General features: G+C 36.1%; 3 protein-coding genes across 4 annotated transcripts; 2 read left to right on the top strand and 1 right to left on the bottom strand.

Annotated features, from left to right (window-relative positions):
- The first annotated feature begins 2320 nt into the window (after positions 1 to 2320).
- LOC116144956 (hypersensitive-induced response protein 2) lies at positions 2321 to 6524 on the top strand. The gene is made up of 6 exons (XM_031430404.1): positions 2321 to 2459; positions 3809 to 4006; positions 4405 to 4525; positions 5320 to 5411; positions 5504 to 5600; positions 5801 to 6524. Exons 2-6 carry the CDS (start codon positions 3818 to 3820, stop codon positions 6160 to 6162), a joined length of 861 nt encoding a protein of 286 aa, XP_031286264.1. The 5' UTR covers positions 2321 to 2459; positions 3809 to 3817; the 3' UTR covers positions 6163 to 6524.
- Positions 6525 to 8429: 1905 nt separating this feature from the next.
- Positions 8430 to 11002, bottom strand: LOC116144955 (mitochondrial outer membrane protein porin of 36 kDa). Its single transcript, XM_031430403.1, has 6 exons — positions 10845 to 11002; positions 10694 to 10761; positions 10427 to 10537; positions 9767 to 9853; positions 9362 to 9570; positions 8430 to 8983 (listed from the first exon to the last, which is right to left on the bottom strand). The coding sequence occupies exons 1-6, from the start codon at positions 10891 to 10893 to the stop codon at positions 8677 to 8679; spliced, it is 831 nt and encodes a 276-aa protein (XP_031286263.1). The 5' UTR covers positions 10894 to 11002; the 3' UTR covers positions 8430 to 8676.
- A 1988-nt stretch (positions 11003 to 12990) lies between these two features.
- On the top strand, positions 12991 to 26972 carry LOC116144954 (alpha-amylase 3, chloroplastic). Of its 2 annotated transcripts, none has more exons than XM_031430400.1 (13): positions 12991 to 13303; positions 13390 to 13520; positions 13620 to 13674; positions 13788 to 13901; positions 14009 to 14129; positions 14598 to 14953; positions 15770 to 16419; positions 16783 to 16972; positions 23740 to 23846; positions 24600 to 24849; positions 25307 to 25429; positions 26027 to 26194; positions 26315 to 26972. In XM_031430400.1, exons 1-13 carry the CDS (start codon positions 13025 to 13027, stop codon positions 26471 to 26473), a joined length of 2703 nt encoding a protein of 900 aa, XP_031286260.1. In that variant the 5' UTR covers positions 12991 to 13024; the 3' UTR covers positions 26474 to 26972. The 2 variants fall into 2 exon arrangements, with proteins under 2 accessions (XP_031286260.1, XP_031286261.1); XM_031430401.1 differs by having other exon boundaries at positions 14009 to 14042.
- Positions 26973 to 27759: the final 787 nt, after the last annotated feature.

Raw genomic sequence — 27759 nt, forward strand, 5'->3', positions numbered from 1 at the left:
CTCCGTCCAATCAGCCATGGAAAATGGTAAAGGAAAGTCTATATCAGGGGTTAGGACCCCAGGCCCACTAACTGTTATAATTCAAAGAGTAAACCACATATTCCCACCCAAGATTTGACGATTTCTAGTGGTTACCCTTGACTATATTTATTCTAGATTTCCATCTTTAAAGTAATGGAAAAGTATTTGATGTAAAAGTAAAAGAGTAAATTGATCATTTTGCATGGACGACACACATTAGTAGATTGCCATCTCTAACAGTCCTCCGACGCATGTTAGTAGACGGCATCTCTGACTTTTTTCGCCTTTTTTCAGCAATTCTTCCACTCAAAATCACCCTTGTCACCACCATTTGAACCCCCATCATCTTCTCTATAAAACCTTACCCTTCATAACCCCTCATCACTCGCCGATCGTCGGCCACAATAGCCGCGATATGCGACTGGTTTTTGCCAGTTTCTGGCACCACCACCACCATTTGACTCCTTGCATCCTCTCCTCTAACCTTCCTAGCCACGACAACTCACCATTTGTCGTCTACCACTTCACCAAAAAAGGGCCGATGAACACGAACTCTCGACCTGCGAACAGTGACTAAACGGTTGTTGGAGATATAGAGGTTTTATAGAGTTAGAGACGTTAGTTGCAGTGGTGATGTCTAATTGGATTTTCACCGCCGGAATCAACCGAAATTCGGCAAAGAATAGAGAAACCCTAAGCCTAACAGCGCTAGCGATTGGAGGGGCCAATGAGTCGAGAACTAGAGGGGTTTTGGACGAAAAACTATGGGGAAGGTGATGGAGGTGATGAGGGGGTTCGTCGTCGTTAGAAACAGCCCAAATCGGGCAAAAATCGAGAGGGTGTGTAGTGACCGAGGGTGTTATTGAGATAATTTTAAAATAAAATGGTAAGTTATAATTCTACTAATTTAAGGGTTAAAACATAATTTATTAATGTAGGGTTAAGGGCATTATGATAATTGCACTCTCTATACCCTAAAAATTGCTAACAGTATTATTTTAAGGATGAAAATCTAGAATAAGTGTAACTTTGGGTACTAACTAGGGTTTCATCAAACCTTGGGTGGGAATATGTGGTTTACTCTAATTTAAATATCACTCTTATTTTGATTTTGGCATTATTATTAAAAATTGTTGTCTAGTTGTGGGATCAATAATACGACGTTTCTAATAGAGGTTTGACCTCAACAGGAATTTTTTTTTTTTTTTTTTACTATAATAAAACAGGCTCCAGATTTTTTTTTTTTTTAATTTTTCATGAAAAAGTATCATTTTACACCTTACAAATTTTCTAGCTACCCAAAATTTTGAACATAACACTTTAACGCCTCTAAGTGCAACTTCCCAATTACTTTCTGACCCTGTCATTCATTAAACATTATCTGGCCCCCTCAGAAAAAAATTTCTGGTTCCGCCAGTAAAAGATCTTATGTAAGGAATTTCAATAAAAAAACTTAAATAAATAATGTCACCTGTTTAACTTATAATGTCTATTTATCTTTTTTTTCATGAACTATCCAATCAAATAACATCATAATATCAATATATATTAGTTTTTAAAACCGTACATATCTTCGCAATTAACAGAGAATAGAGGATGGTGGTTATTGATAAATCATCATAACCTTTATACTCAAGAAAAATGTATCAATGCCTTCGACTAGGTTCTCAATATAGATAATCAAAGTGATACACTCGTCAAAATTAGGTAAACAATGAATTATATGTTGAGATTCTAATAAGAAACATATAGGGTAAAGTTGTCATTTCTAGAGATCTCCCTTCTTGATAATTTCCACCTCGTTTCAAAATTATCCTATTTGGGGATCGGGTTAGTGCGCAACATCATCTTTATTTATGGGTGTGAATGATAATACCCACCTCTATCCTTGCTCTAACTGTCATCGTTAGACAGATCACAATTCTCACGCATCAATCTAATTAATTTAATTAATGAATGATTTTATGAGGCTTAAAAAAGAAGTAACGTGGTGAGAGAAGATCCAAGTTTTTTAGGGATTTCAATATCAATAAAACAAATAAAATTATTATTTACAAAAAAAGAGAAATAAATATCAAACAACCTTATCAAGTTGAAAAATCAACCAAAACAAACCAACATTCATCAATTCTATTTTAAGAATATATTAAACAATAAAGATAATAATAAATAAAACCGTAAAATGAACGTACCGTTTAGTTTAGAGAGGGGAGAGATAGAATTATAAAAAACTGAAAAAGACAATAAAGTTACATTATTATTAATAAAGAAAAGATAAATTGGTCTTCTATTCCTCGTAATTTCTCTGCTCCTTCCATAGAAGATACACACGCACGCGCTCGCCTATATAAATACACGCGCATACCATTCTTTTTATATGATTCTCTTCTCATCCGCACTTTCAGAACCAGCAGGCTTCTTTCACTTCAGCGTTTTTGGTAAGGCAGAATATTTTTATGTGAACAATTGGTATAATAAGAAGCCTAAATGTCAGTTAGGGTTTACATGAACGAGTTCGAAGTAGGATGTAGTTTATTTTTCTGATTTTGAATCTTTGCATTGTTGCGAGAATTTATCGAGTATGATTTCAGATCGTTTCCGGTAGTTTCTTGTACAAGACTCGCCGTATTAGTTTTAGTTTTCTTTAAATTGCAGAAAATTGTTTATGTATTTTTTGTCGTTAATGTAATTTACGTGATTATTGATTGATTCGTGTACGAATTATATGTTTTCTTGTTTGAATCTTGGATAAGAATAGTTCATACAGAGAGTGCGTAATGAACTTTTTTTTGTTTTTCTATATATGTCGTTCTGATTCACTCTATGATTTTGTTGATTTTGTAATGTTTTATTATCATGAATTTTGAATTAGTCGCTATGAGCTGTATACAAATCAATTATTGCCTTATTGTAGATTAAAAAATCTGTTACTCTTTACAACATGAAGATGGCTGACAGTTTAGTGTTGAAAAGTTGTTTTGAGTGTTTTTTTTATTTATTTTTTAAGTCAAGTTATATATATATATAGATAAATTATTTGTGTACAATAAGTTGGTTCAGTTGTATTTGCCTGCTATTCCGTAACTTTGCTCTTGTCAAAATCAAGACGTTTAATCAAATAAACAATTTTCTTTTCCATTTTGTTATTCATTCTGGTTTTGTCAACTTTATTTATTTTTTGTAAACCTTGCCAGTTGGCACCTTGTTGAGGGAATCTAGAAATTGTCATGGTACATGCTTACTGTTACAAAGAACTATGAAGGACTCAGCTTTTTTAATGAGTTGTCGATATTATATTTTTTATTGGGGTTTCTTTCGCTGGTTGCTGAGTTCATAGTTTGGCGTGCTCTTAAAATATCTTGGTATGTTGTTATAGCTATAAAAAATAATCTGAATATAGATATATATCATCAAACACTATATGGCTAGGCTGTTTGGTAGGTAGTTGTTTTGTAAATCGATAGTAATTCTGAGATAGGTTCTACTTGGACAAGCCTGTTTGTATGGGTAATTGACTAGCAATATATTATGTTGGTTTTACTTTTACATGGTAAGCTATTCATTTCTCTTTGTCATCACATTCTTTATGCTTTTTGTTCAACCTGTGATATAGAAGTTTGATTTGAGTTTTGAAGGTGCATATTTAAGATATAGTTGGGAATGACTGGCCTTCCAGGAGGGCTATATCTAGTCTTACAGGGACTATATTCATTAAGTTTTAATTGCTTTTGCTTTCTGGAAATGCTTGCTAGATTATTATTGATTTTCATGTTTGTTTCTTTGTTAGAATTAAGAAATGGGACAAGCTTTGGGTTGTATTCAAGTGGACCAGTCCACTGTTGCTATCAAAGAAACTTTTGGGAAGTTTGATGATGTGCTTGAACCTGGTTGTCACTGTCTGCCTTGGTGTTTGGGGAGCCAGGTTGCTGGTCACCTTACTTTACGTGTACAACAGCTGGATGTTCGATGTGAAACAAAAACCAAGGTTTGATGCATATAAATAATCAATTATCACCAGGGTAGAAGTTTAAATTTTATTTACTCCTTTGTTTTAATTTCCATCTTCATCATTGTTAATTTCAAGATTTATGCTTAGCTACTTGGAAATATGGGAGGAGTACATTGTTGCTTGAGCCATGTCATAGTACTACGACATAGGATTTCAGTTTCAATTTCATTGGTAATTCATATGAAATTTGAATGATTTGGAAAAAAAAAAGGAGGGTAATAGCATTCAAGACAAGTTTTTTTCCCTAAATAGAAATTGTATCATTTAAAAGAAATCTTGTTTGTGTGTAGTACTACTGATCATTTATATTTGAAATCATTTATATGTTTCAAGTTGGAATTATAACCAGGTTGAGATATTCGGCATTTTTTCAGGACAATGTGTTTGTTAATGTGGTTGCATCCATTCAGTACAGAGCCTTGGCTGATAAAGCTTCAGATGCTTTCTACAGGCTCAGCAATACCAGATCACAGATACAAGCCTATGTCTTTGATGGTATGAATGTTTGACATGGTTCAGATCCAATTCTTTTTATTGTTTCATCGTTTGCCTTGGATAACTGGGTATCCATTTTATCTTGCTTTAGTTGTGTCCTGAATTATTTCTGTATGGTTGGTATTCTCTTGTTCCCTTGCGCTATACATGGTTAACACATTATTTTTCTGCACTGGATTTGTACATACTTTTGAGCACTTTATTCCTCCTTTTTATACATTATGTTACTTTGTCTTTTTCTTTTGAAGTAATTAGAATGATTCGGTTCTGCATTAAATTGTGTTAATATTTCATATTTTGATAGACTTGGAAATAGTTACATATGCAATATTTATTTTTTGTGGTATGTTATGCTATCTTGGGACTTAAAGGTGGATTAGTTTTGAGAAACTGAAATTTTCATCTCTATTGGACTATATAGATCCTGTGTTTTGCTTGGACTTGTGTTGATGTTATCTTTAAAGCTTAAGAGGATTCTTTAGATTGGATAGATGCGGCTTCATAACGGATGTAGGGAGGAATTCTAGTCTATTTCTGTCGATTTCATCTCATTGTTAATTTCTAGTGATTGGTGAACCATTTACTTGTGGTCTTAATTCTTTTGGTAGATAATTAAGTTTGAATAAAGAACAACGTTTCTTGAAATTATGAAGTAATTGAAAATGATTCGTTTCTTGGCCATGCCTGTTTGAACTTTGTTCTGAGAACTTATGCTATACCTTAGAGACAGTTGTATGATATGTTGTTGGATCATTGTTTGTTGGAGGAACTAAATTCCCTTGTTTCTGCTGTAGTTATTCGGGCAAGTGTTCCAAAGCTGGACCTGGATGCAACCTTTGAACAGAAAAATGACATAGCAAAAGCTGTGGAAGAAGAACTAGAGAAGGTATTTTTTGTTATTGTCTATATAGTTTAGCATTCACCAAATCACTCAAACTTAAACAATGACATTTATTTCAATTCTGTATGTATATGTAGGCCATGTCACATTATGGATACGAGATAGTTCAAACTCTTATTGTGGACATTGAACCTGATGAGCATGTAAAGAGAGCAATGAATGAAATCAATGCAGGTATGACTTGGATCTCTTTGGGAATTGTAATATGTGTTGCTCTTTTTTCCTTTTTTATTTTTTAAGCCAAGAATGTATTGGTTCAATTCACGGTTAGTTTATAGAGATTTTTACAGTTCGGAAAGTTTAATCAATTCTTGCAAGCTTTCTGGGATGATTGAGAAGAATGTTTGACATACATCTTTACTTTTGATAAATAGCTGCTAGGATGAGGTTGGCTGCAAACGAGAAAGCTGAAGCAGAGAAAATACTGCAAATCAAGCGTGCTGAGGGAGATGCTGAATCAAAGTATTTGGCAGGGCTTGGTATTGCTCGTCAGCGGCAGGCGATTGTTGATGGGCTAAGGGACAGTGTGCTAGCCTTTTCTGTGAATGTACCAGGCACAACGTCAAAGGATGTCATGGACATGGTTCTAGTCACTCAATATTTTGATACCATGAAGGAAATCGGTGCATCCTCTAAGTCAAACTCTGTTTTCATCCCACATGGACCCGGTGCTGTGAAGGACATTGCATCACAGATAAGAGAAGGTCTCCTTCAGGCCAGTGCTACGACTCAGTAGTGTTCTAATCAGGCAATATGTTTGTCTGAGTAAAAAATTGATGATAATAAGTTAAGTTTGGTTGAATTTTCGTAGAATTTTATTTTACTTTGTGGTATATTGCGATGCAAGTAAAGAGTGGTATAGGATACAATAAGGTTAACGTGTGTAGTAGTCGTTAATTTTGTTTTGTAAAAATATTAAAAGACAAATTTTACGTGTGGTGTTTTGTTGGAAAAGTTGTGGATATAATTGAATGCGATTGGGGTCATTCATGGACTGTTTATAGCTGGAGATGGGTTATTGCTATTTAGTATTTACACCTCTGTAACTCAAGAAACTGACACTTTTTTTTTTCTGTTCAAATTATGTTTTGACTGTCATTGAGCAATGCAGTTACATTACATATCTACCCGGAAATGATTGAAACTACAGTGTTTGACTATAACATTTGACACTGTTTTTACTGTAAAAGAGATTTTTTTATTTTTTACCTATTTGGTAGACTATATGATACTTGTTCAAAAGAAGTGTTCTGTTATTTTTTTTTTGGATGTATGATTATAAGTGATAAACATCCCAAAATTTAGCGTGTGTTTGGTTAGGGGTTGTATAGAATTATTACGGTAAAATCATTTTATATTACTTAGTTACATATAAGATTTTGATAATCTTTCATTATTTGACAATTTTACTTTTATTACAATTTTATCTTTCATTAATAAAATTTTATGACAATAATGCCCTTGTTTTAAAAACAATTTAAATTAATCTGTCATTACAATTTTATCCCTGTTTAATTAAGTTTTTAGACAATAATGTCTTTATATTTAAAACAAATTACAGACCACTACCGCCATCTAGCCACCACTACTGGTCACTGACATGGCTGTAGATCTGGCCGGAAATGGCCAGATATATTCTAGCCATTTCCAGGCTAGATCTAGGCCAGTTTCGGAAACGACCAAATTAGTTCTGATCGTTTTCTGGCTAGATTGGCCCACCAAGGCTATTTTCAACTAACCGTGTGCTGTTGGATTGCCGGTGGCTGGCAATGACCGGGTTGGTGGGGGTGCACTCGTTGATTTCTAAACTTTTATTACGGGATTGTTTTTGCTAAATTTTTAAATGTAGGGGGTTATATTTAATAATCTAAATAATAATATTTAATAAGAGGGCAGTAATTTAAATAATATACTCATCAATTTATTCCAATTAACCAAACACATTTCTCTAAACATTCCTAATAATTTTCAAGGTAATTTATCTTTTCATTAATATAACATTTTCAGTAATACAACATTCCCTTAACCAAATGCATTACCAAATGCATTAGTGTTTTCATATGTCCTTTGTCAAGAATCATATATTTTTTATATTTTAGCAAAATTCCAAATAAACAATTTGTAAAATAAAAGGAAAAACAAAAATAAAACTTAAGGTAATTATGTCACCATTTTCATAAAATTTAAAACTTACACACTTAAAAATCATTGTTTTAAAACCCGGACCGGAGGGCAAATTGTTTTGCTGTCCGGGTCACGGGTCAACCGGTTAGACCGATGATGTCAGCAATATTTTATTTTTAAAAAATTACTATCAACCCCTTAAATTTCAATATATTACAAAATTCCCCTAAAAAAGTTCAAATTAGTGCCTAAAATTTTTATTTATTCCAAAAATAGCCCATTAAAATTACCAATTAATCCCTAAACTTTTGATATATCTCCAAAATACCCCTATAAAATTCCAAAAATGGCCCATTAAAATTACCAATTAATCCCTAAACTTTTGATATATCTCCAAAATACCCCTATAAAATTCCAAAAATGGCCCATTAAAATACCAATTAATCCCTAAACTTTTGATATATCTCCAAAATACCCCTATAAAATTCCAAGTAACCCTCATAATTTTAAAATATTTCAAAAACCCCCCTGAGACCTAAACCGGACCGGAGAAGCTGCCGGTTCCCGGTCCTACCAGTCCGACCGGCCGGTCCAGTCCAGTTTTTAAAACAGAGTTAAAAATATGTAACATAGAAGGGCTTTGTTAGCAAAATAAAGGAGCTCGTAAGTGTTGCTCAAACAGAATTCAACCTTCCAATTAGGCCTACTACCCAGTGACCCTAATTACTAAAACGGCTTAACATGGCTGAAACACTGAGAGCCGCCTACTAACAAAAAGGATTAACCACCCCACGATGGGGATGGCTGTCCCAAGAAATTGTGACGTCTACTTGAGACAAAAAGCCGAAAATTTCCATATGGAAAATATAGCTCAAAGCAAGTACAACCTCCATTCGGGGTGGGATGGGCAGATTCAAATAAAAATTGATAACGTTGGTTCGATACACCAGCCAGTATTATTTTACAACCCATAGCCACAACATTCGTGAAAGCCAACAACATCACATGATGACATCAGTTCATGAGAACAAAAAAAATTTGCGTCTTTCTTCTACCTAACATTATTGTTTTCCACAACTCAAAGGCAAGGTTGCTCCTCCCCTCATACCAAGAATTTTTATCTAGTCTATGGTTTGAGTGCCAAGGCCAGTCCAATCTTAGCGCTCTTTTCAATTGCCCTGGTGTCCACCTCTCCTGAGATAGTAAAAAGAGATTTTGGGCGCCACTCATGCTGGATGAGGGCGCTTGCTCTGCCATAGTTGTTCACACGGGCCTTCACTGAGGTCAATGGGTCAAGTGCATGCTGAGTACCAATTGTCAGCGTGTTTTCATTGCTTGAAAAGCCATGGGTCAGTTCCGCTCCAACAGCTGTATTGGTCAGTGGGCTTACAATGTGATAGTAGGAAGCATTAAGAGTATCACCTTTGTCATTCCTGCACTCGTCAATCAAAACAACATTATAAACAGAGAATGAAGATGACATACAGTGAAAAGTAGCAGACGACACTAAATTTTAAAATAAATAAGATTTTAACCTATATGCTCCAACATAAGTTCTTTATCAAACCACTAAACACTTCTCTAATGCGAAGAAAAAAAGGTCTTGACTCATTGTATGATCCAATACAACAGGAAGATGTTTTCAGGCACAAAAACAAACAGTATTTGGCTCAGATAAGTTAAACTAAAACAATTTAAAGCAATTGATTTCCAGTAAATGTCTCCATCTGGACAGTTAAAAGAGTTAATATGACAATATAAACCGTCAAAAATATGGAAAAGAATTGCTTTATGCAGAAAGAGATACTCACAATGTCAAGGACGCAATAAGGTCGGTATTGGTATAACTCAACCCTGCATTGCACTTGGTAAAGTTTCCACTGGCAGTGTCAAATGCAAGATCGGTTCCAACAGAGACAGTATTGTTTCCAATCACACCAGAGAAGTTAACAATGGGACTGGCAGTCAAACCAATGCCAGTGCTTATTCCAGCATACTCATGCTGGTACTGGAGTTCAACCTGTGCCACCATAATAACCATGAATCAGATCATCAACCAACAATGAACAACTACATCATTGAGCCCATTGATGTACATATAAAGTCACATGAATGAAGCACTGTAAGTTAGTTGTACATAGAATCAAAATATTCAAAGACGAAGGCAAGAAAACAAATATAATTGACAAAGAAAACAGTTAAAAGATATCTCTTACCTTGCCAGATCTCTGATCAGGAACTATAAAGCTAAAGATTGACTTGAGTCCAGGTGCAGGTTCATCGACAGTGATGGTTGTGGAAAGCTACAGCCAAAAATAATAAATCTAAGTATCATATGACAAGGAATGGATATCCATTATTGCATAGTGAAATCAAGGCATAATTCATATAGATACATGTAAAATGCCAGGAGAGAAAGTCTTTCAAAAAAGAGGGAAACAAGCAATCAGAAGTGTCCTCCTCATAGTCTAACATATTGGATTAGTTGTACCAAACTCAAGAACTATTTGATAAGTGAGAAGAATCCCATGTGCTTCCATAACCTCAAATCCAAATCCGAAAACAAGCAAATCATGAATTCATCATAATCATACAAAGGCAGAGCTGTATTAAGTCTATTGACCATGTAATAAATTCAAAACCAACAAAGATCATTCACCCCCTTTTTTTTCCCTATAAAATCAACTCCAGCGCACAAAAATTCATACATTAAACTACCTTACACTAAAATTGCTTCAATTTTGGTATACAAGAGCTACTTAAGATGCTAAAACTGCAGACAGATATAAAATGCCGCTGAGATGCAAGAGACAGATTAATGACAACAACTACTTTGGTAAAACCAATTGATAGTCCACTATCAAGATAAGACTTACATTTGAGTTAGTGTCCACTTTGACATCAGTTGTGATGTTCTTGTTCTTCAGCTGAGTGCTGACGTCAGCCAAAAAAAACTCACCTTTCTTAATCCCACTTGATGTTATCGCCTGCAATGCGTTACAGACATATATCATTATTTTACACCAACTAAACAGACTCGTAATTTTATTTTGATTCCTGTTATTTTCCTTCCTCCCTTTCCTCGGGAAAAAAACGATAAAAACAATAGCAAAATTTATCTTTAAAAAAAAAAAAAAACTCACGACTCCAGTGGAAGTGTAAGTAGTGACAGTGAACTTGTGGTCGCTCTGATAATCCTTATAGAGAAGATCTACAAAATGAAAAAAAAAAAAAATGAAATAAAAGAAAAACCAATTAAATGTTATAAAAAGATATTGATTGAAAATCGGTTACCTCGGGCTTTCTTGCCGATATCAGAGTAGAGACCAGGGCCTTTCCCCATGATTTTCCCGAGAAAATGGAAAAGAAAATGAGAGGAAAGTAAAAATAGTGGCTTACTTTGGAATGAATACGAGGAAATGAAAACCCTAGTAGTATATTGTTGTTTGGTTGTTTATGGAGAGGAGTGATATGGAGCGTTGGATTAGATGCTGGGTAGAGGTAGAGTTTTATAAGCCGTTGATATATAATAAAAAGAGGGGTGGTGAGGTGGTTGTGTGAGACCGTGAGAATCTGGACCAGGGGGGCATTTGGGTATATTCGGGTTGCGGTTCTGTCCCTGAAACGTGTCGTTTTGTAGTCAAACTGGCAACGCACCTGTATGTTACTAAGTGCTAACTCAATTTTGGCACCTTCTGCTTCTGTGTTTCCAACTCATTTTTCTTTTATAACATATTTTAAATTGGGTAATTAATAAAAAACTTATTTTATGAGTATATCTTATTGCGTTTTAGACAAAAATACCCTTTTATATGGTCAAAGTATTTTGATCAATAATTGATTTTGCTTTCATTTTGCAGATGGCTTGGTAAAGGTAATGTCTGGTTATGAGCACGTGTTAAATAATACAATATTATATTTGATGAAACTTTACAAGTAGTGACTAACTACATCTGTTTAATACATATTAATTAATTTCAAATAGAGTAAACGACTTTTTTCCACTCAAATACTGGTTTAACGATATTTTTTTATCTGTCGGTTTTTAAACTACCATTGTATTATTTAAAATTATAATCTATTGATAATTCTTATTAACTACAATGATATTTATTATGAAGACAAAAATACATTTCTCTTTTCTCTTCCCCACCGTCCTAAAATCCTCCATCCCCATTTTCGCGACTACCGGCCAAAGCCAAATTGGCCAGTTTTCGGCGTATAATAACGAGTATGAAATCACAAATAAATCAACATGACAAATGATATATGTAAAATTAAGAGATAACGTTGTAGTTGAAGAAAATTGCTAGTGGCAGGTGAGGTGAGGATTTAAAATCTTGAAATGCTTTGATGGATATTCCTCTCTCGTTTGTTGAGAAAAAGAACCCTCCACGTTGCCTACAAAAATCAATATCAACATTCACAATCTGTGTATTTAATGTTTTCGAAGAATGTTGGGCTTGGGCTAAACATGGGTTGGCCCAGCACTCGAAAAACATTTAAAAATGTTGCATCTTCGACTCGTCCCATTTCGCTCCAATTGTTTTGGACCGAGTTTTATCCTTTCGCTTTCACACTTGGGTATGACAAAAGCTGTTTTGATATTTTCTCTTCTATTTCCCGCCAAGTTGATGTTGGGTTAGTCGATGGGCAGGGGGCTTCGAGTAATTTCTTGATCGTCTCAACTATTATTGGCGTTTCGATTTTGACGGCGATAATGTTAACACGTGGTATATGGGTGAATTTAAATTTTTTTATTTCTAATAATTAGGGGTGGGGGCAAAGTTTGTTTTGATTCCGATCTGGAATTATGGGTATAATCAAAATTGACCCTTTTCATTTACGTAAAGACGACTGATGATCCGATTTTCCGCCGTCCACCTCACTATCTTTTGTTTTTTTTTCGGTTTCTCATCAAAAAGTGAAAAAAGCCGCCGCACGATTTTTCAATTAATTTCTTCAATTTTTAACTTTATACTTTTCGCTTTACTTCTAAAAGCAATTAATGTGTTTAATATATAAATGCCCAATTGTTTTTTTATTAATTAGTTATTAGATAATGTTTAAAATAATAATTATTTTTAGATAATCGAATGATTCAATAAATTTTTTTAGATATATTAATTAAAAAGTCTAAAATTTAAATTTTTTTTGTTGATCTGAACACCTTTAAATCATAAAAAAAAAGAAAAAAAAGACTAAAATAATAAGTTTCCTTAGTTTGATAAATTAAATTAATTATAGAAACCAATACTTCAAATGACTTTCTGCTTATTTAACATATTTATTTATACTATTTTTACACATATTTTATTGGATCTTAAAAAAAAGTACATCGATTTTTACGAAAAAAACAAAAAACAAAAACATATGGCTACTAAACGCTTACAAATATCTCCAAAAATCTCCTTAACTTTCTTCTTCATGATCATTTTTACTTCTTCAAACTTCATGCTTTTTTCTTCAAACCAATGAACGCTATGTCCACCGTTCTTTCACAGACGCTCCTCCATAATTACTGTAGAGGCAAATTCATTTGCCTTCCCAAAACCAGCAACCTTTTACTCAAACCATACTCTTTAAATTACCCCTTTAACTCACACCCCAATGCTACTACCTTCTGCAGATTCAAGAACCTTCCCACCGTTAAAGTCAGTGGTAACTCCGTTACAGAGACTTCTACCGTCAAAACTTTTGAATCCAACGACGTCGTATTCCAGGAAACTTTTCCGTTGAAGCAGACTCAGAGGGTGTGTAATAAAATAATATTTGTGTGTGGTGTATTGGTTTGGGAATTTTTTTTTTTTTTTTAAATTTTTTTTGGTTTGTTTGGTAGGAGGAGGGAAAGGTTTTTATAAGATTGGATAAGGGGAAAGAGAAAAAGAGGTGGGAGTTAAGTGTGGGATGTGATCTTGCTGGGAAATGGATTCTTCATTGGGGAGTTACTTATATTGGTGATACTGGCTGGTGAGTTTTGCATTATTTGTTTATTAATGATCCTTTTTTTTTTTTTTTTTTTTTGAATTTTGATTTGTTATTATGTTTTGCATTTGGCTGTTTTTGTAGTGAATGGGATCAACCTCCAAATGACATGATACCTCCTGGTTCTATATCCATCAAGGTATTTATTTTTGTTTTAGCTTTTAATGTTTTGGAGTTTATTCAGAGGAAAAATTTTGACGCAAGCATTTTTTTTTTTTTGTTGTTTTGTTTTAATCTGACTTCTGGTTTTAGGACTATGCAATCGAGACACCATTGAAAAAACTATCTGAAGGAGACGCATTTCATCAAGTGACTATTGATATTGATCCGAAAAGTGAAATTGCGGCTATAAATTTTGTTTTGAAGGTTTTTGGATTTTCGACAGTTGCTAGTTTTGTGCTTGATAAAACTTATTGTCATTATTTATAGATGTTTTTTGTTAATCATATTTTTGGGGCCTGGTGATGATGCAGGATGAAGAAACTGGAACCTGGTATCAACATAAAGGTAGAGATTTTAAAGTGCCTTTCGTGGATTACCTTCAAGATGATGACAATGCGATTGGCAGAAAAACTGTATTTGATTTATGGCCAGGTTATAGAATTCACATGTGTATGCTTTTGTTGATTATCTTTTCATGTCTGGTGCTATGATTCTGATGATTTTACTAATTAATTTTCCGTGTCGATTACTTTCTGTTTTCAACCAAGATGTGGTACCAATATGAGGAAAAACCAAACCACCTAATAGCATACAATGATTTAACTGAATCTGGTATTTCAATAACATCATGAAGTTGTGTTGAACAAGTGGGAATTTCCTGCTAAGATTAATCTAACCAATAAACAGTGTTAGCAGCTGTAAAATCAGTGTAATCTCCGTTAGATGTCTTTCTTTTAGATCGAGATAGTTGACCAAACAGCCTACTCGCTAACTTATAGAACCCGTTAATATCTGATTTTTCGGTTGAGTGATTTTCATTTTACTGGTAGCTTTTAAATCATCTCTGATTTATGTTTAAATGATAAACTGGTGGATTCTGTTGCCTCCTTTTGTAAATAGGAGCTTTGGGACAGATATCGAATAAGCTTGACAAGGCAGAAGCATCACAATCAAAAGATCAAGACAGCAAAACTGAATTCAAGGAGCCGAAACGAGAAAATATGCGCCTAGAAGGGTTCTATGAAGAGCTGGCTATTGTCAAAGAGGTTGTCACTCATAACACAGTGATTGTATCTGTCAGGAAGTGTCTTGAGACAGCTAAGAATCTTTTGTATTTGGAAACTGATCTACCTGGAGATGTTGTTATTCATTGGGGAGTTTGCAGAGATGACACTAAAAAATGGGAAATTCCAGCTGCCTCACATCCACCAGAAACAATTGTTTTCAAGAACAAGGCTTTGCGAACTCTATTAAAGGTCAGTGTAGAATTATGTGGCAGAGAAATGGAGTTAAGCTGTTATGATGCCTTTTCCTTTATTTTCTTCATGTGAAATTGTTAGAAATAATTTTCAATGTCATACTGTTGTGTAATGTATCAAAACTGCAAAGAGTTATAGATTGCCAAATATGGTTTTCGAAATAGCTGCTGGATAATTATTCAGGGACTGGTAATCATTCACTTGGTGTTAATTTATTCTTTCTGAACCAAAGATTGACAGTACACCTTGAAGTGGAGACTAATTGCTACAAAAAAGTAGTTTAGCATAGTCATGTTCTAACTAGTTGGTAATCTTTATCTTTTTTATGTATATATATGTGTGTGTATGCATGTTATGGTGTTCCCTATGGGCAGACAGGTTTATTTTATTAGAGATGTGCTTGGTAATCCACATAAAGTTTTCTGCTGCAACAGATATCTGCTTCTTGTATGTTCTTAAATAGCCATGACTCCAGAAAGAAGTTGATAAACAGTAATTATTTGTACTCTAAATACATTCCCATATGTGCTCGCTGACTCTAATAAAAGGCTTGTCACATAGAGCTTTCTTTTTATATTCCATAATTTGATTAATGAAGTGGAGGTATTTGGTAGCTTTCATGACCACTATGAAGATTATATGCATTCCATGATAAATGAAGTAAAATGAATATTGCAACATGAGCTCATTTAGGATCTACCTGAAAGTGTTTTTTTGCTTGTAACCAGTTTCTGTAGTTTTTTCATCTTAATGTGGGTAAGAATGGTTCTTCTTGCTCTCATTTTTCTGTTTGTGCGGATGACTTTTTCTCAGCCAAGGGAAGGTGGAAATGGATGCTGCGAATTGTTTACATTAGAAAAGGAATTTACAGGGTTTGTTTTTGTTCTCAAGCTGAATGAAAACACTTGGTTGAAATGTATGGGAAATGATTTCTACATTCCACTCCCAAGTTCAAGTTCCTCGACTGATCAACACTCACAAGTCGAGTCTAGTGATGCATCAGTACCTGCAAAGACTGAAGAAGCAGACCAAAAAGTTTCTTACACTGATGGAATCATTAGTGAGATAAGAAGCTTGATGAGTGACATATCCTGTGAGAGAGGTCGAAAGTCAAAAACTAAGGCTGTACAAGAAAGCATTCTTCAGGAAATCGAAAAATTGGCTGCTGAAGCCTATAGTATTTTCAGAAGTTCTACTCCAACTTTCGCGGAGGAAGCTGTTGTGGAACCTGAGATATCAGTACCTTCTCCTAAAGTATCCCCAGGGACAGGCACAGGGTTTGAAATATTATGCCAAGGGTTTAATTGGGAATCACATAAATCTGGAAGATGGTACATGGAGCTCAAAGAAAAAGCTGCACATTTGTCTTCACTTGGATTTACTGTTATTTGGTTACCGCCACCAACAGAATCAGTGTCACCTGAAGGGTACATGCCCACGGATTTATATAATTTAAATTCCAGGTATGTAATAATATTCAGTTTTTCAGAATTTATGATCAACATCACTCCTTGAGGAGGAAAAAAAAAAAAAAAAAAGGAGAGAGATTCTCTGGGTTATACTAATTCAGGCCTTATGTATGGCCATTATGGTTGAAAACCTATTATTAGCCATCGATAAATTAAATTTGTTGAAAACCTATACTTGAACCTCAAAATTTGATTCTTGTCATATCTAAATGGTGTTGGATCTTATTTCATGTTATGCATGCTGTCCTAAGCATATAGTTTCCTTTTATATATTTCTGAATATGAAAAATGATGAATAGTATCATCATTTTGTAGATTTTCAAATATTATTGATTTATGTTATGGTATATATGCCAGATATGGAACTGTTGATGAGCTGAAGGATGTTGTGAATAAATTTCATAAAGTTGGTATCAAAGTTCTAGGAGATGCTGTCTTGAATCACCGCTGTGCGCAGTTTCAAAATGCAAATGGTGTATGGAATGTTTTTGGTGGTCGTCTAAATTGGGATGATCGGGCAGTTGTTGGAGATGATCCCCATTTTCAGGTATTTAATTTTTTGCTGTTTCCTAAAATTTTAGAATTCTTTGTCTTTTGTAGAATCAAAGATTAAGTAGATCTAGAGGATATCAGAGTAATTAGGGTCATGTAATTCACAATATGGTGCATAAATGATGCTATTAATACTCACAGATTCCTGTCCTGACTGAAATTTTCTTTTTAAATACTGTTCTTAAGATATATTTGATCCTTGAGAACTCATCTAGGTTTTACAATTGATGATGCAATGCAGTATTTGGTATAAAAAAATACAGAAACCAATACACAGAAGTTAGGAGCTTGGCTTTTTTATTTTTAAATTTTACTTTGGGTTGGAAAATTAGTGTATGTATGAAGGTCATGATATTTGGTTGGAATGTCTTTTCAGTTCTGATAAGTGGAAGTCTTCTTTATGCATACAAATCTGTGCACAGATATTTAAAAAAAAAAAAAAAAAAAAAAAACTGTACTTTGGCACCTTGTTCACATTTGATAATGTTTATGAATAAGGAATGCATCCAACTTATCATTCTCCATTGTTTGGTCAAAAGGGATAGTATGTTTGTATGTCACAACTACAGAATAGTGTGTAGTTCATATATATTTTTCATTAATAACCCAATTGAGACATAAAATTAACATAAGATGACATATGACTGTAAAATGGGAATCATGCTGTTTCAATACATGATATCAAGTAAAAATATTTAAGTGGGACCTATAATAATTCTCATATCCATCAAATCAAATCTTTAAGTTTGGAAAACTAAAGTGGGCAGTTGACGTAAGTAAAGTATCTCTTATACCTCTCTGGTACCCAAATATATCAGATCAAAATAAGAAAAAAGACAAAATCATATATCTAGGTATGCAAACATTCTAAAGGAATAATTATTCCTGATATAATGAAAACTTTGTTTTGTTATTCTACAAAAGGTTATGTGATTGTGGAAACAGAGAAAAAGGTGCAAGCAGTAGTGTAGTAACATTTTCTGAGATTGACTAGTTTGTGTACTGAAACCCATGATTTATGCTATAACGTACTTTTGAGTTTTTTAGTAATGTTATGTCATTTTGTGCCTTATGGCATGCTGGTTATGTATATCATAAAATGCTGCTCAAAGGGGTGAGAGGCTTGGTCTTGTTATGTATATGTTCAACATTTATATGGTTTTAGATCCGTGAAACTTGATTGATATTATGATAAGTACACCTGCAAACAAACTAAACCCACAACCAAGGGCTATAGTTCTCACACAATTCACCCACTCACTGTCAATCCACAATCAGAAAAACACAAGAATAGAACAGATAAAATCTCTGCACAATTTGTATTAATTCTGAGAACTTGAATGAAACAGAAATGATATGTGATGCTTGGATTGTAACCCAAAACCCTGGCGTTTCGAGGAGCCAGGAACCTCCACTATTTTATCAATGCAAAAAGATGATGCTGCTGTTAGGCCCTCTCTGCTTATATACAGTTTCCCTTTCCACAATTACCCTTACTCACACAATTCATATTCTCAAACAGACTCTCATCCATGACACCTGTACCTTGTGGACCCTACTCCCTTAACAACCTTCCTACTGTCTATTATGCCCCTTACGGTTGTAAACCTTATGTATTGCTGGTTTATCAATACCCCCCCCTTGAAGAGTCACCTTGTCCTCAAGGTGAAACTGAGGAAACTGCTTGTGGATCACTTCATATGGTTCCCAGGTAGCTTCGAAATCAGGTAAATGTTGCCATTTGACGAGGACCTCCTTGGATCCATCTACAAGAGTACGCACAGAGAGAATCTCATCTGGTTGGACCAATAATTCCAGGTCTTCAGAAAGTGATTCCGGTAGGGGTTGGATGCGCACCGATTGATGTAGGGACTTTTTGAGCTGAGAAATATGGAAGACCGAATGAATACAGGCAGTGGGTGGCAGATCCAATTTGTAAGCCACTGGTCCAATGCGTTCCAAAACCGTATACGGGCCATAGAAACGGGGGCTGAGCTTTTCATTCAATTTCCGGGTAAGTGATTTAAACCTGTAGGGTTGTAACTTCAGGAAGACGGAGTCACCAGGTTGGAAGCACTCATCTCTCCGATGAAGGTCAGCGTTGTGTTTCATGCGGGCTTGAGCCCTAACTAAATTGTCTTTAAGCTCCTGTAACATGGAATTCCTCTCAGTTATTTGAACATTGACCTCTTCCACTGCTGAAGGGCAGTCTGTGAATTTTAAAAGGGTGGGGGGGTCTCGGCCATAGAGAGCCTTGAAGGGAGTCATTTGGGTGGATCCGTGGTAGGTTGTGTTGTACCAATATTCTGCCCAAGGCAGCCAATTCGGCCACTGTCGTGGTTGAGAACTGCAGAAACAGCGGAGGTACGCTTCGAGACACCTATTGACCACCTCCGTTTGCCCATCGGTCTGCGGGTGGTAAGCCGAACTAAATTTCAGAACAGTACCGGCGGCCTTGAATAACTCCTGCCAAAATTGACTAATAAACAGTTTGTCTCTGTCAGAAACAATGGAGTTAGGGAACCCGTGGAGCCTGACCACGCCTTTCACGAATACGGCAGCCACCTCCTTTGCAGTGTAAGGATGACCAAGACAAAAGAAATGGCTGTACTTGGACAGACGGTCAACAACAACGAAGATTGTATCTACTCCTTTCGTGCGTGGTAGCCCCCCGATAAAATCCATAAAGAGATCCTCAAAAACCTGTTCAGGAATGGGGAGGGGCTGGAGAAGGCCTGCCGGTTTTAATGAAGAGTGTTTATTAAGTTGACAAGTAGTGCAGGCCTTGATGAAGCGTTGTACATCCCCCCGAATACCCTCCCAATAAACTACTGAAGATACTTTCTTGTACGTTCTGAAGAAACCCGAGTGACCGCCACTAGGACTCTGATGGAACTCGGCCAGTAATACGGAAACAAATCTGGATGCCTTTGGAATAACTAGCCTGTCTTTATAGAAGAGGCAGCCCCTGTGGAGACGGTAGTTGGGTCGACTAGAAGAGTCAAGGAGAAGGTCTTGAATGATTTCCTTGAGTTTTGGATCTGTTTGTGTCTCTGAAGCCATGTCTTCAAACTCTGAGAATTGTACCGTAGATAAGGCTGACAAGTGTGCCAATTCGGTCCCATCTTCCCTTCTTGATAGAGCGTCTGCTACTCGGTTGGAAGCTCCTGGGTAGTACTGAATTTCAAAAGTAAAACCCATCAACTTGGAAATCCATTTGTGTTGTTCCGGAGTTTTCGATCTTTGGTCCGTTAAAAACTGGAGGCTGCGCTGATCCGTCTTAATTAGAAGTTGCGGCCAGGTAAGTAGTGACTCATTTCTTGACGGCAAACACAATGGCCATCAACTCACGCTCATAAACCGATTTCAGCTTGGATACGGGGAAAATGCCTTGCTGAGGAAGCTATAGGACGTGCCTGCTGCACCAAAACAGCCCCGAGGCCTCTTCCAGATGCGTCCGTCTGAATTTCAAAGGGAAGAGTGAAATCTGGAACTGTAAAACTGGGACAGTAGTCATGGCTTCCTTGAGCCGATCAAAAGCTAATTGTGCGAATCATTCCAAGTGAAGGGTCCTTTTTAAGTAGCTGAGGAGGGGTGTGCAATTGAATCGTAACCTTTTACGAACTCCGGTAATCCCTGTCAGCCCAAGAAAACCTCTCAACCCTTTACATCAAGGTCGCGGCCAAGACACCATGGCCTCGATCTTTTTGGATTGCTCCACTCCCTTGTTGAAACCAGATGACCCAAATATTCCAGTTAGATTGGCCAAACGAGCATTTCTTTTGTTGATAACCAGTGGTGTTCCTGCAAAATCTGAAAAGTTAGTTGTAAATGCTGAATGTGGGTTGATATGATGGGCTGTACACGAGGATGTCATCAAAGAAGACCAGGATGAATTTACGAAGGACGGGTCTGAAAATTGAGTTCATTAAGGCCTGAAAAGTTGAGGGTGCATTAGTGAGTCCGAAAGGCATCACAAGGAACTGTAATGTCCCTCATGTGTGTGGAAGGCTGTTTTGGGGACATCCACCTCTCGCACTCTAATTTGATGGTATTTGACTTGAGATCGAGTTGTGAAAATCGTTGCCCCAGCCAATTGTCCAGTAACTCTTCAATGGTCGGTATCGGAAATTTATTGGGTATTGTAATGTCGTTTAATGCCCGATAATCAACACAAAATCGCCAACTCCATCTTTTTTTTTGACAAGTAAGACAGGGCTGGCGTAAGGACTAACACTTGGCTGTATAATCCGACAGTCAACATTCCTCTACCAGCCTCCAATTTCATTTTTGGAAGTACGGGTATTTGTAAGGTCTGATATTGGGTGGTTTGGACCCTGGGTGGAGTTCTATGGATGGTCATGGGTCCTATGGGGTGGTAATTTAGGATCCTGGTCAAACAAGTTGGGGTAGCTATTCATCACCTCCAGAATTCCCGGTCAGTTTCTTCCTGCGTGGGTTCTTCCTTAATACCTATGGCTCCAAATTCCACTACGTAGCCAGTTCCCGCAGCCTGCACAGACTTGACCACAGATTCAGAGAGACTTCAATCTTTACCAGTTGAGGATCCCCTCTCAGTTTTACCCTCTTGCCATTCCAGACAAATTCCATTGTTAATCTCTTCCAATTGGCATTTACATCCCCCAAACTACTCAACCATGTAATTCCAACACAACATTTGCACCTCCTAATTCAAACAGAAAGAACTCTTGTGATCTCAATCCCCTGAAGTTTCAGCTCCCACATCCTTACAAATCCCTTCTCCCCGAATAGTGCATCCATCTCCCACCATGATCCCAAAGGGTCTCCCCTTATCCATCTTCAACCAAGCTTTTGTACAACCTCATAGGACACGAAATTGTGGGGAAGCCCCACTATCCACCAATACCACACACTCTCACTCCCAATCTCCCCCTTTAACTTCAACGTTTTCCCTGCGAGCAATACCCACAATAGAATTCATGGAAAGAGTAGAGATTTACCTTCACCGATGGCATCTTGTAAGTTTTGTCTCCATTTCAGGTGGGTTGTTTCTTCATCATCCAAAAGTAATAACACTTGAAGAGATCGGTTTTTACACTTGTGGTTTGGCGAATTTCTCATCGCAACAGTAATAGAGACCACGCTCTCGCTTGAACTGAAGTTCGGCACGGAGAGTCGCCGGAAGTTGTCGCTCCGGTTGACGGACCCCACAGACTCAGTCGCTCTCTCCGTCGTTCAGGTGGCTTACTGGTGTTTGACGAAAATGCAAAGGAATTGGTGGTTTTGCGTTGGAGTTCCACCAGTTAGGGCGTGAGCTTTCCGGGTTTGGGCTGACCCGCGAATAAACCTCTCCACGGCCCCTTTGATTTTTAAACACCCTGGGCTTTTGTTTTTCCAGCAACCAATTTCTTTCCTCAATTCTGTGGGCCTGATCCATTAGTCCAAACAATGAATTTGGCTGAGACAGACGCAATTCAGTTTCACTTCTTCCTTTAACCCATTCGCGAATACCCTTTTAACAGATCCTCACCCAGATCCTTCAATGGCGCGGCATTGGCTTCAAACTGCTCTCTGTATTATGTGATGTCCCATCTTGCTTCCAGGCTACTAAAGCCATATGCGGATCCCTTAAATGAAGGCCGAAAACGATCATCAATGCCGTTTTGAATGCTTCCCACGACTGGATGGTGCTCTGGATTCGACCCATTGATACAGTCAGTGCTCTTCCCTCCATGCAAACTGTGCTGCTTCCACCATTTCTGTTTCCTGATAACGGTTGATGGTGAAGTAACGGTCCGCTCTGAAGGACCATCCAAATGGGTCTTCGCCATTAAAGATTGGCAACTCCAGCTTGGGGTACTCTTTTTATCCTCTTTCCCAGTTCGTCTCGATCTGGCTCCTTGTTTCTACTGGAGTTCAGGTTCTGCGAGAGAAGGGATCTTCCCCTTTCTTGGCTCTTCTTCCTTCTCTTTCCTCTCTCATGCGCAATAATTCTCTATTTCTGTTAAGTATTCCTTCACACTACCCATATCAATCTTCAAAGTTCCATAGTCTTCTTTAACCGTACTCATCTCCCTTCCACGTTATCCATCCTATTCTCCATCTTGGATTTGACCATTCCCAACCTCGCTCTGATACCAATGATAAGTACACCTGCAAACAAACTAAACCCACAACCAAGGGCAATAGTCTCACACAATTCACATCACTGTAATCCACAATCAGAAAAACACAAGAATAGAACAGATAAAATCTCTGCACAATTTGTATATTCTGAGAACTTGAATGAAACAGAAATGATATGTGATGCTTGGATTGTAACCAAAACCCGGCGTTTCGAGGAGCCAGGAACCTCCACTATTTATCAATGCAAAAGATGATGTTGCTGTTAGGCCCTCTCTGCTTATATACAGTTTCCTTTCCACAATTACCCTTACTCACACAATCATATTCTCAAACAGATTCTCATCCATGACACCTGTACCTTGTGGACCCTACTCCCTTAACAACCTTCCTACTGTCTATTATGCCCCTTACGGTTGTAAACCTTATGTATTGCTGGTTTATCATATTATTGCAAAAAATAGTAAGTCAAACTAACAACTTTTACAAATGTCTTGGATTGATACTGTGTAAAAAAGAAAGATCAACCAAACAACCTCAAAAAATGCCTTCCTACTTCTGAGTTAGACATCCATGAGTTACTTTACAAAGTCATATGTGTTTATGATATGTATGTTTGGGGAAAGATAAAATATGTTTTATTTTTCTTTGATACAGGGCAGGGGCAACAAAAGTAGTGGCGATAATTTTCATGCTGCTCCAAACATTGATCATTCACAAGATTTTGTTCGGAAAGATATCAAAGAATGGTTATGCTGGCTAAGGTCAGTACTTTTGATGAATTTCTTTTGCTCTTGGGATATTTTCGATTGTTTCAGTTTCATTTATTATCAGTAGAAAAAAAATTGCATGTGTAGGAGCTAGACAGAGCCATGATTTTAACTTAAGGTGGGGCGACTCTTAAAATAATTTTTGAAGAAAGAAATAAAAAATGTTATTGTTTTGAATTCAATTTAAGTGACTAATCTAAATTATCTAATGTTTTTGATTTCACAAATCAAGGAGAAAGGAGAAAATGAGACTAAACTTATAATCATGAAATTTCAGAAGAATTTAAAGAACCCAAAGTTGAAATTTTATCTTCTTTGTTTTAATAAAAATATTTAATTTAATATTACGAAATTCTCTGACTAAGATATGTTCTACAGTTTGACGTGAGCAAGTTAAAATAGAAAGAGGTAATAGTAAGAAATAGAAAAAGTGGGTTTCCTCTGTGCTTGTTTAGAGATGTATGGTGGCTATATGTGTACCTGGGTTGCCTGTATTTTGTTTCTTTTCAGATTGTTCATGTCAGCAGATTGGACTCGGGGCTGAATACAGTGGCAAATAGTAAATGAGACGAATATGTCTTATGATTTCTTCTATGAAGAATTTACCCCATCATTTTGTGAAATCAATTCTGCCATTTTGCTTTTACCTGGAGCTTTGCTTCCTATGATATTGATGCTGAATTCTTTGTGTGAAAAAAAAAATTACATCATGAGTTTAATTGTAAAGCTGTTTTCTGTGACTTGCAGAAGAGAAATTGGATATGATGGATGGCGGCTTGACTTTGTTAGAGGATTCTGGGGGGGTTATGTCAAGGACTACTTGGATGCCAGTGAACCTCATTTTTCTGTGGGCGAGTACTGGGATTCCCTCAGTTATACATACGGTGAAATGGATCACAATCAAGATGCACATCGACAGAGAATTATTGACTGGATCAATGCCACTAATGGATTTTCTGGTGCCTTTGATGTCACAACAAAAGGGATTCTTCATTCGGTAAGCCCTTCTTGTGTTTGGTGTTTGGACTTCCGGAAAGTGCATTAGTTCATGTATTTTTTGATACTTCAAGGTCTTTGTTGAGTGGTATAAAGGTTCTGTTATTTTTGTAGCCATACCTTAGTTCATAATTGTTCATATGAAACTAAATTTCTTCACAATGTACTCACTTGTCTGAACTTCTGATGAGTTGCCTTGTCACGTCGCCTACAAATTTAGAACATTGTTGGTAATTCTGAGAAATATAGGTTATATATCTCGTTAGCTATATCAAGTCAACTAGTATATGGAGTGAACCTGTTCTGGCGATGACATTGTGTTATATAAGAGGCTTGATAATGTTTTTCTGTTCATCTCTTCTGCTCTTTCTACTCTGCCCTCCTCTTGGGACATCATTTTGGGGTTTCTACAGCTGTAAGTTGCAAGATAATATGCTCACAGATATTATTTATTACAGGCACTGGAAAGATGTGAATACTGGCGTTTATCAGATCAGAAGGGAAAACCTCCAGGGGTTGTTGGATGGTGGCCATCTCGGGCTGTAACCTTCATAGAGAATCATGACACTGGTTCTACTCAGGTATGAAGTTTTTTATTTCTGAACTTCTGATTCTATTTACCATTTTTAATTTCTTATGCTTGAGGAAGTAAAATGCATGCAAATGCAAGAATCAATCAAATAATATTACCAGCAATTTAAAACAGAGCTGAAAATTGCAGAATTGCTTTTTCTTTGAGGAGATTCTTTGTAATTAATATCATTTGAATCTTTGGAAGCTTTGCTATAAATCTTGATCGGTTTAGTATTGAATTTATATGTTTCCTTTTTGTGGAGAATTACAAAAACATCAGTAGCAGAAGATGTTTTTGCATTTAGTTTTAAGCTAAGCTGAAAAGTGTTATCTTAATAGGTTTCTTCCTCTTCTCTCTCTCTTCTTTTTGGGTTCGAAAATTGTTTTCTTTCTCCTTTCTTAATTTTTTTTTTTCTTTAATTTATTTTAGTGTGGTTTTCTATATTACTGTCTTTTCCAAAATGGGATCTTATAGGGGTCCATATAATTTCTTAGGAGAGAACAAAGCTTGTGTTAGATCCACTATATAAGTTATGCTATAACTTTATGATATCGAAAGAGTCTAATTCTAATTTAGTTTCCCTTTATGTTCTTTCTTTTGTAAGGGTCACTGGAGATTTCCTCGTGGAAAGGAAATGCAGGGATACGCTTACATCTTAACTCATCCAGGAACACCATCAGTGTTTTATGACCATATCTTCTCTGATTATCGATCTGAGATTGAAACTCTTTTGTCTCTAAGAAAAAGGAAGAAGCTCCATTGTCGAAGCATAGTAAGTATTGAATTAGCTGAGAGACTGCTGTTCTAGATCCACAAGTCACACAGTATAAGTAGACAGTACGTATATATGCTGTTGTATGAAAACGTTTGACACTCTATTTATATAATGTAGGTTGAAATTGTTAAGGCGGAAAGGGATGTGTATGCGGCTATCATTGATGAAAAGGTTGCAATGAAGATTGGACCAGGTCATTATGAGCCTCCTAACGGACCCCAAAAATGGTCATTTGTCATGGAGGGTAGAGATTACAAGATTTGGGAAGCATCTTAATATTATGCAGTGATATCAGTTGTGTCTTAATGTAGATAAACAAGTATACAAGAACACCAGAAGAAGATGGTATAATTTTCCTCAAAAGGTGGTGTTCTACAAACCTGAAATTGTAAGTTCTATCCGTCATACTACCATTCTTTACCTGGCATTTATACAAGGGTTAAGAACATCAGTTACGGGAAGTATGGAGGCAGCCAGCTAGCAGATGTGGAAGTAGGGAAGAGGCTTGAGCCTGGAAGATGGCAAATTATACAACTGTTACCTTTTTATATGTCTTTGAAAGGGGTCTAATAAAAACCACAGGTGGTGGTGACAGTATACCTAGCAATTAAGTAATTAATGTAGAATTGTTGCAAAAATAAGTATTTTGGGTAGGATTTCAAAAATCCTACTCAAGATAGAGAAACAAACACACCCTTGACATGTTTGTTAGACTATTTGAAAAATATTATTATGAAAAAATGATTTATGTTGAGTTGAGTTAAATTAAATCAAATTGGATCAGATTCTGAAAATATGTTTGGTAAAATATTTGAAAAGCATATCAAAGTTTGATAAAATGCTAAATACTTGTTTGTTTCATTTTTTGAAATTTTTTTTTTTTTAAGATAGAATAGTTGTTTGGTATAATTACTAAAAATACTTAGATGATTTTTTTAACCCTCGAGATTTGTTAATTTATCTAAACACCTTTACAATAAAAGTTTAAAAATTAACTAAGGCACTACAGCCACCCAATAGGATAGTCGGTTGTTAGCTATCATCGTTGGACGGTAGTCGATAGTCTTCAGAATGGAGTATGATCGATTAGGTCTAGAAGATTGTGTATTGATAAGGTCGTTTCTGGCTAGATTTATGACCAGAATTTGACCATTGATGGCCATATTCTAGCTATTGTTAACAGCCAGATTGGCGCACGATCGACCAAATTCGGCAGACGGTGGCCGACAATCGACGGTGGTGGTCTTAGGGTGGATTAATTTTAGATTGGAATGAGAGATTTAGAGAAAAATGAGAGAGAGAATGGTAGAGGAAGAAGATAAAGAAAAATGTTTTTGGTTGAATAGAGCTGGGAAAATGTTTTCAATTGAATAGAGTTGGATAATGTGAAAACAAGTTTTACCCTCTTTTCATTTTTAGACAAAAAAATTCATTTGAGTTGGATTAATTTTCAGATTGAATTGATCCAATAAGTTAAATAAACACATATCCTATTTTTCAATTCAAATAGGATAACAGAACAATGATCCAGAATAGTGTAACAAACTGGGACTAAATGTTTT

This window comes from Pistacia vera, unplaced genomic scaffold (genome assembly GCF_008641045.1).
Source record: "Pistacia vera cultivar Batoury unplaced genomic scaffold, PisVer_v2 Contig46, whole genome shotgun sequence".
In the NCBI taxonomy this organism is placed as follows: domain Eukaryota; kingdom Viridiplantae; phylum Streptophyta; class Magnoliopsida; order Sapindales; family Anacardiaceae; genus Pistacia; species Pistacia vera.

What these genes read in the sequence shown, in the direction of transcription:
- LOC116144955 (XM_031430403.1), bottom strand. Translation starts at nt 10,893, where the DNA reads ATGGGGAAAGGCCCTGGTCTCTACTCTGATATCGGCAAGAAAGCCCGA. An exon ending in AAGTGGACACTAACTCAAAT is followed by an intron (nt 9,854 to 10,426) that starts GTAAGTCTTATC and finishes TTTTGGCTGTAG; the next exon opens with CTTTCCACAACCATCACTGT. An exon ending in CTGATCAGAGATCTGGCAAG is followed by an intron (nt 9,571 to 9,766) that starts GTAAGAGATATC and finishes ATGGTGGCACAG; the next exon opens with GTTGAACTCCAGTACCAGCA.
- LOC116144954 (XM_031430400.1), top strand. Translation starts at nt 13,025, where the DNA reads ATGAACGCTATGTCCACCGTTCTTTCACAGACGCTCCTCCATAATTAC. An exon ending in GAATGGTTATGCTGGCTAAG is followed by an intron (nt 23,847 to 24,599) that starts GTCAGTACTTTT and finishes TGTGACTTGCAG; the next exon opens with AAGAGAAATTGGATATGATG. An exon ending in CAAAAGGGATTCTTCATTCG is followed by an intron (nt 24,850 to 25,306) that starts GTAAGCCCTTCT and finishes TATTTATTACAG; the next exon opens with GCACTGGAAAGATGTGAATA.
- LOC116144956 (XM_031430404.1), top strand. Translation starts at nt 3,818, where the DNA reads ATGGGACAAGCTTTGGGTTGTATTCAAGTGGACCAGTCCACTGTTGCT. An exon ending in GATGTGAAACAAAAACCAAG is followed by an intron (nt 4,007 to 4,404) that starts GTTTGATGCATA and finishes GCATTTTTTCAG; the next exon opens with GACAATGTGTTTGTTAATGT. An exon ending in TGGAAGAAGAACTAGAGAAG is followed by an intron (nt 5,412 to 5,503) that starts GTATTTTTTGTT and finishes ATGTATATGTAG; the next exon opens with GCCATGTCACATTATGGATA.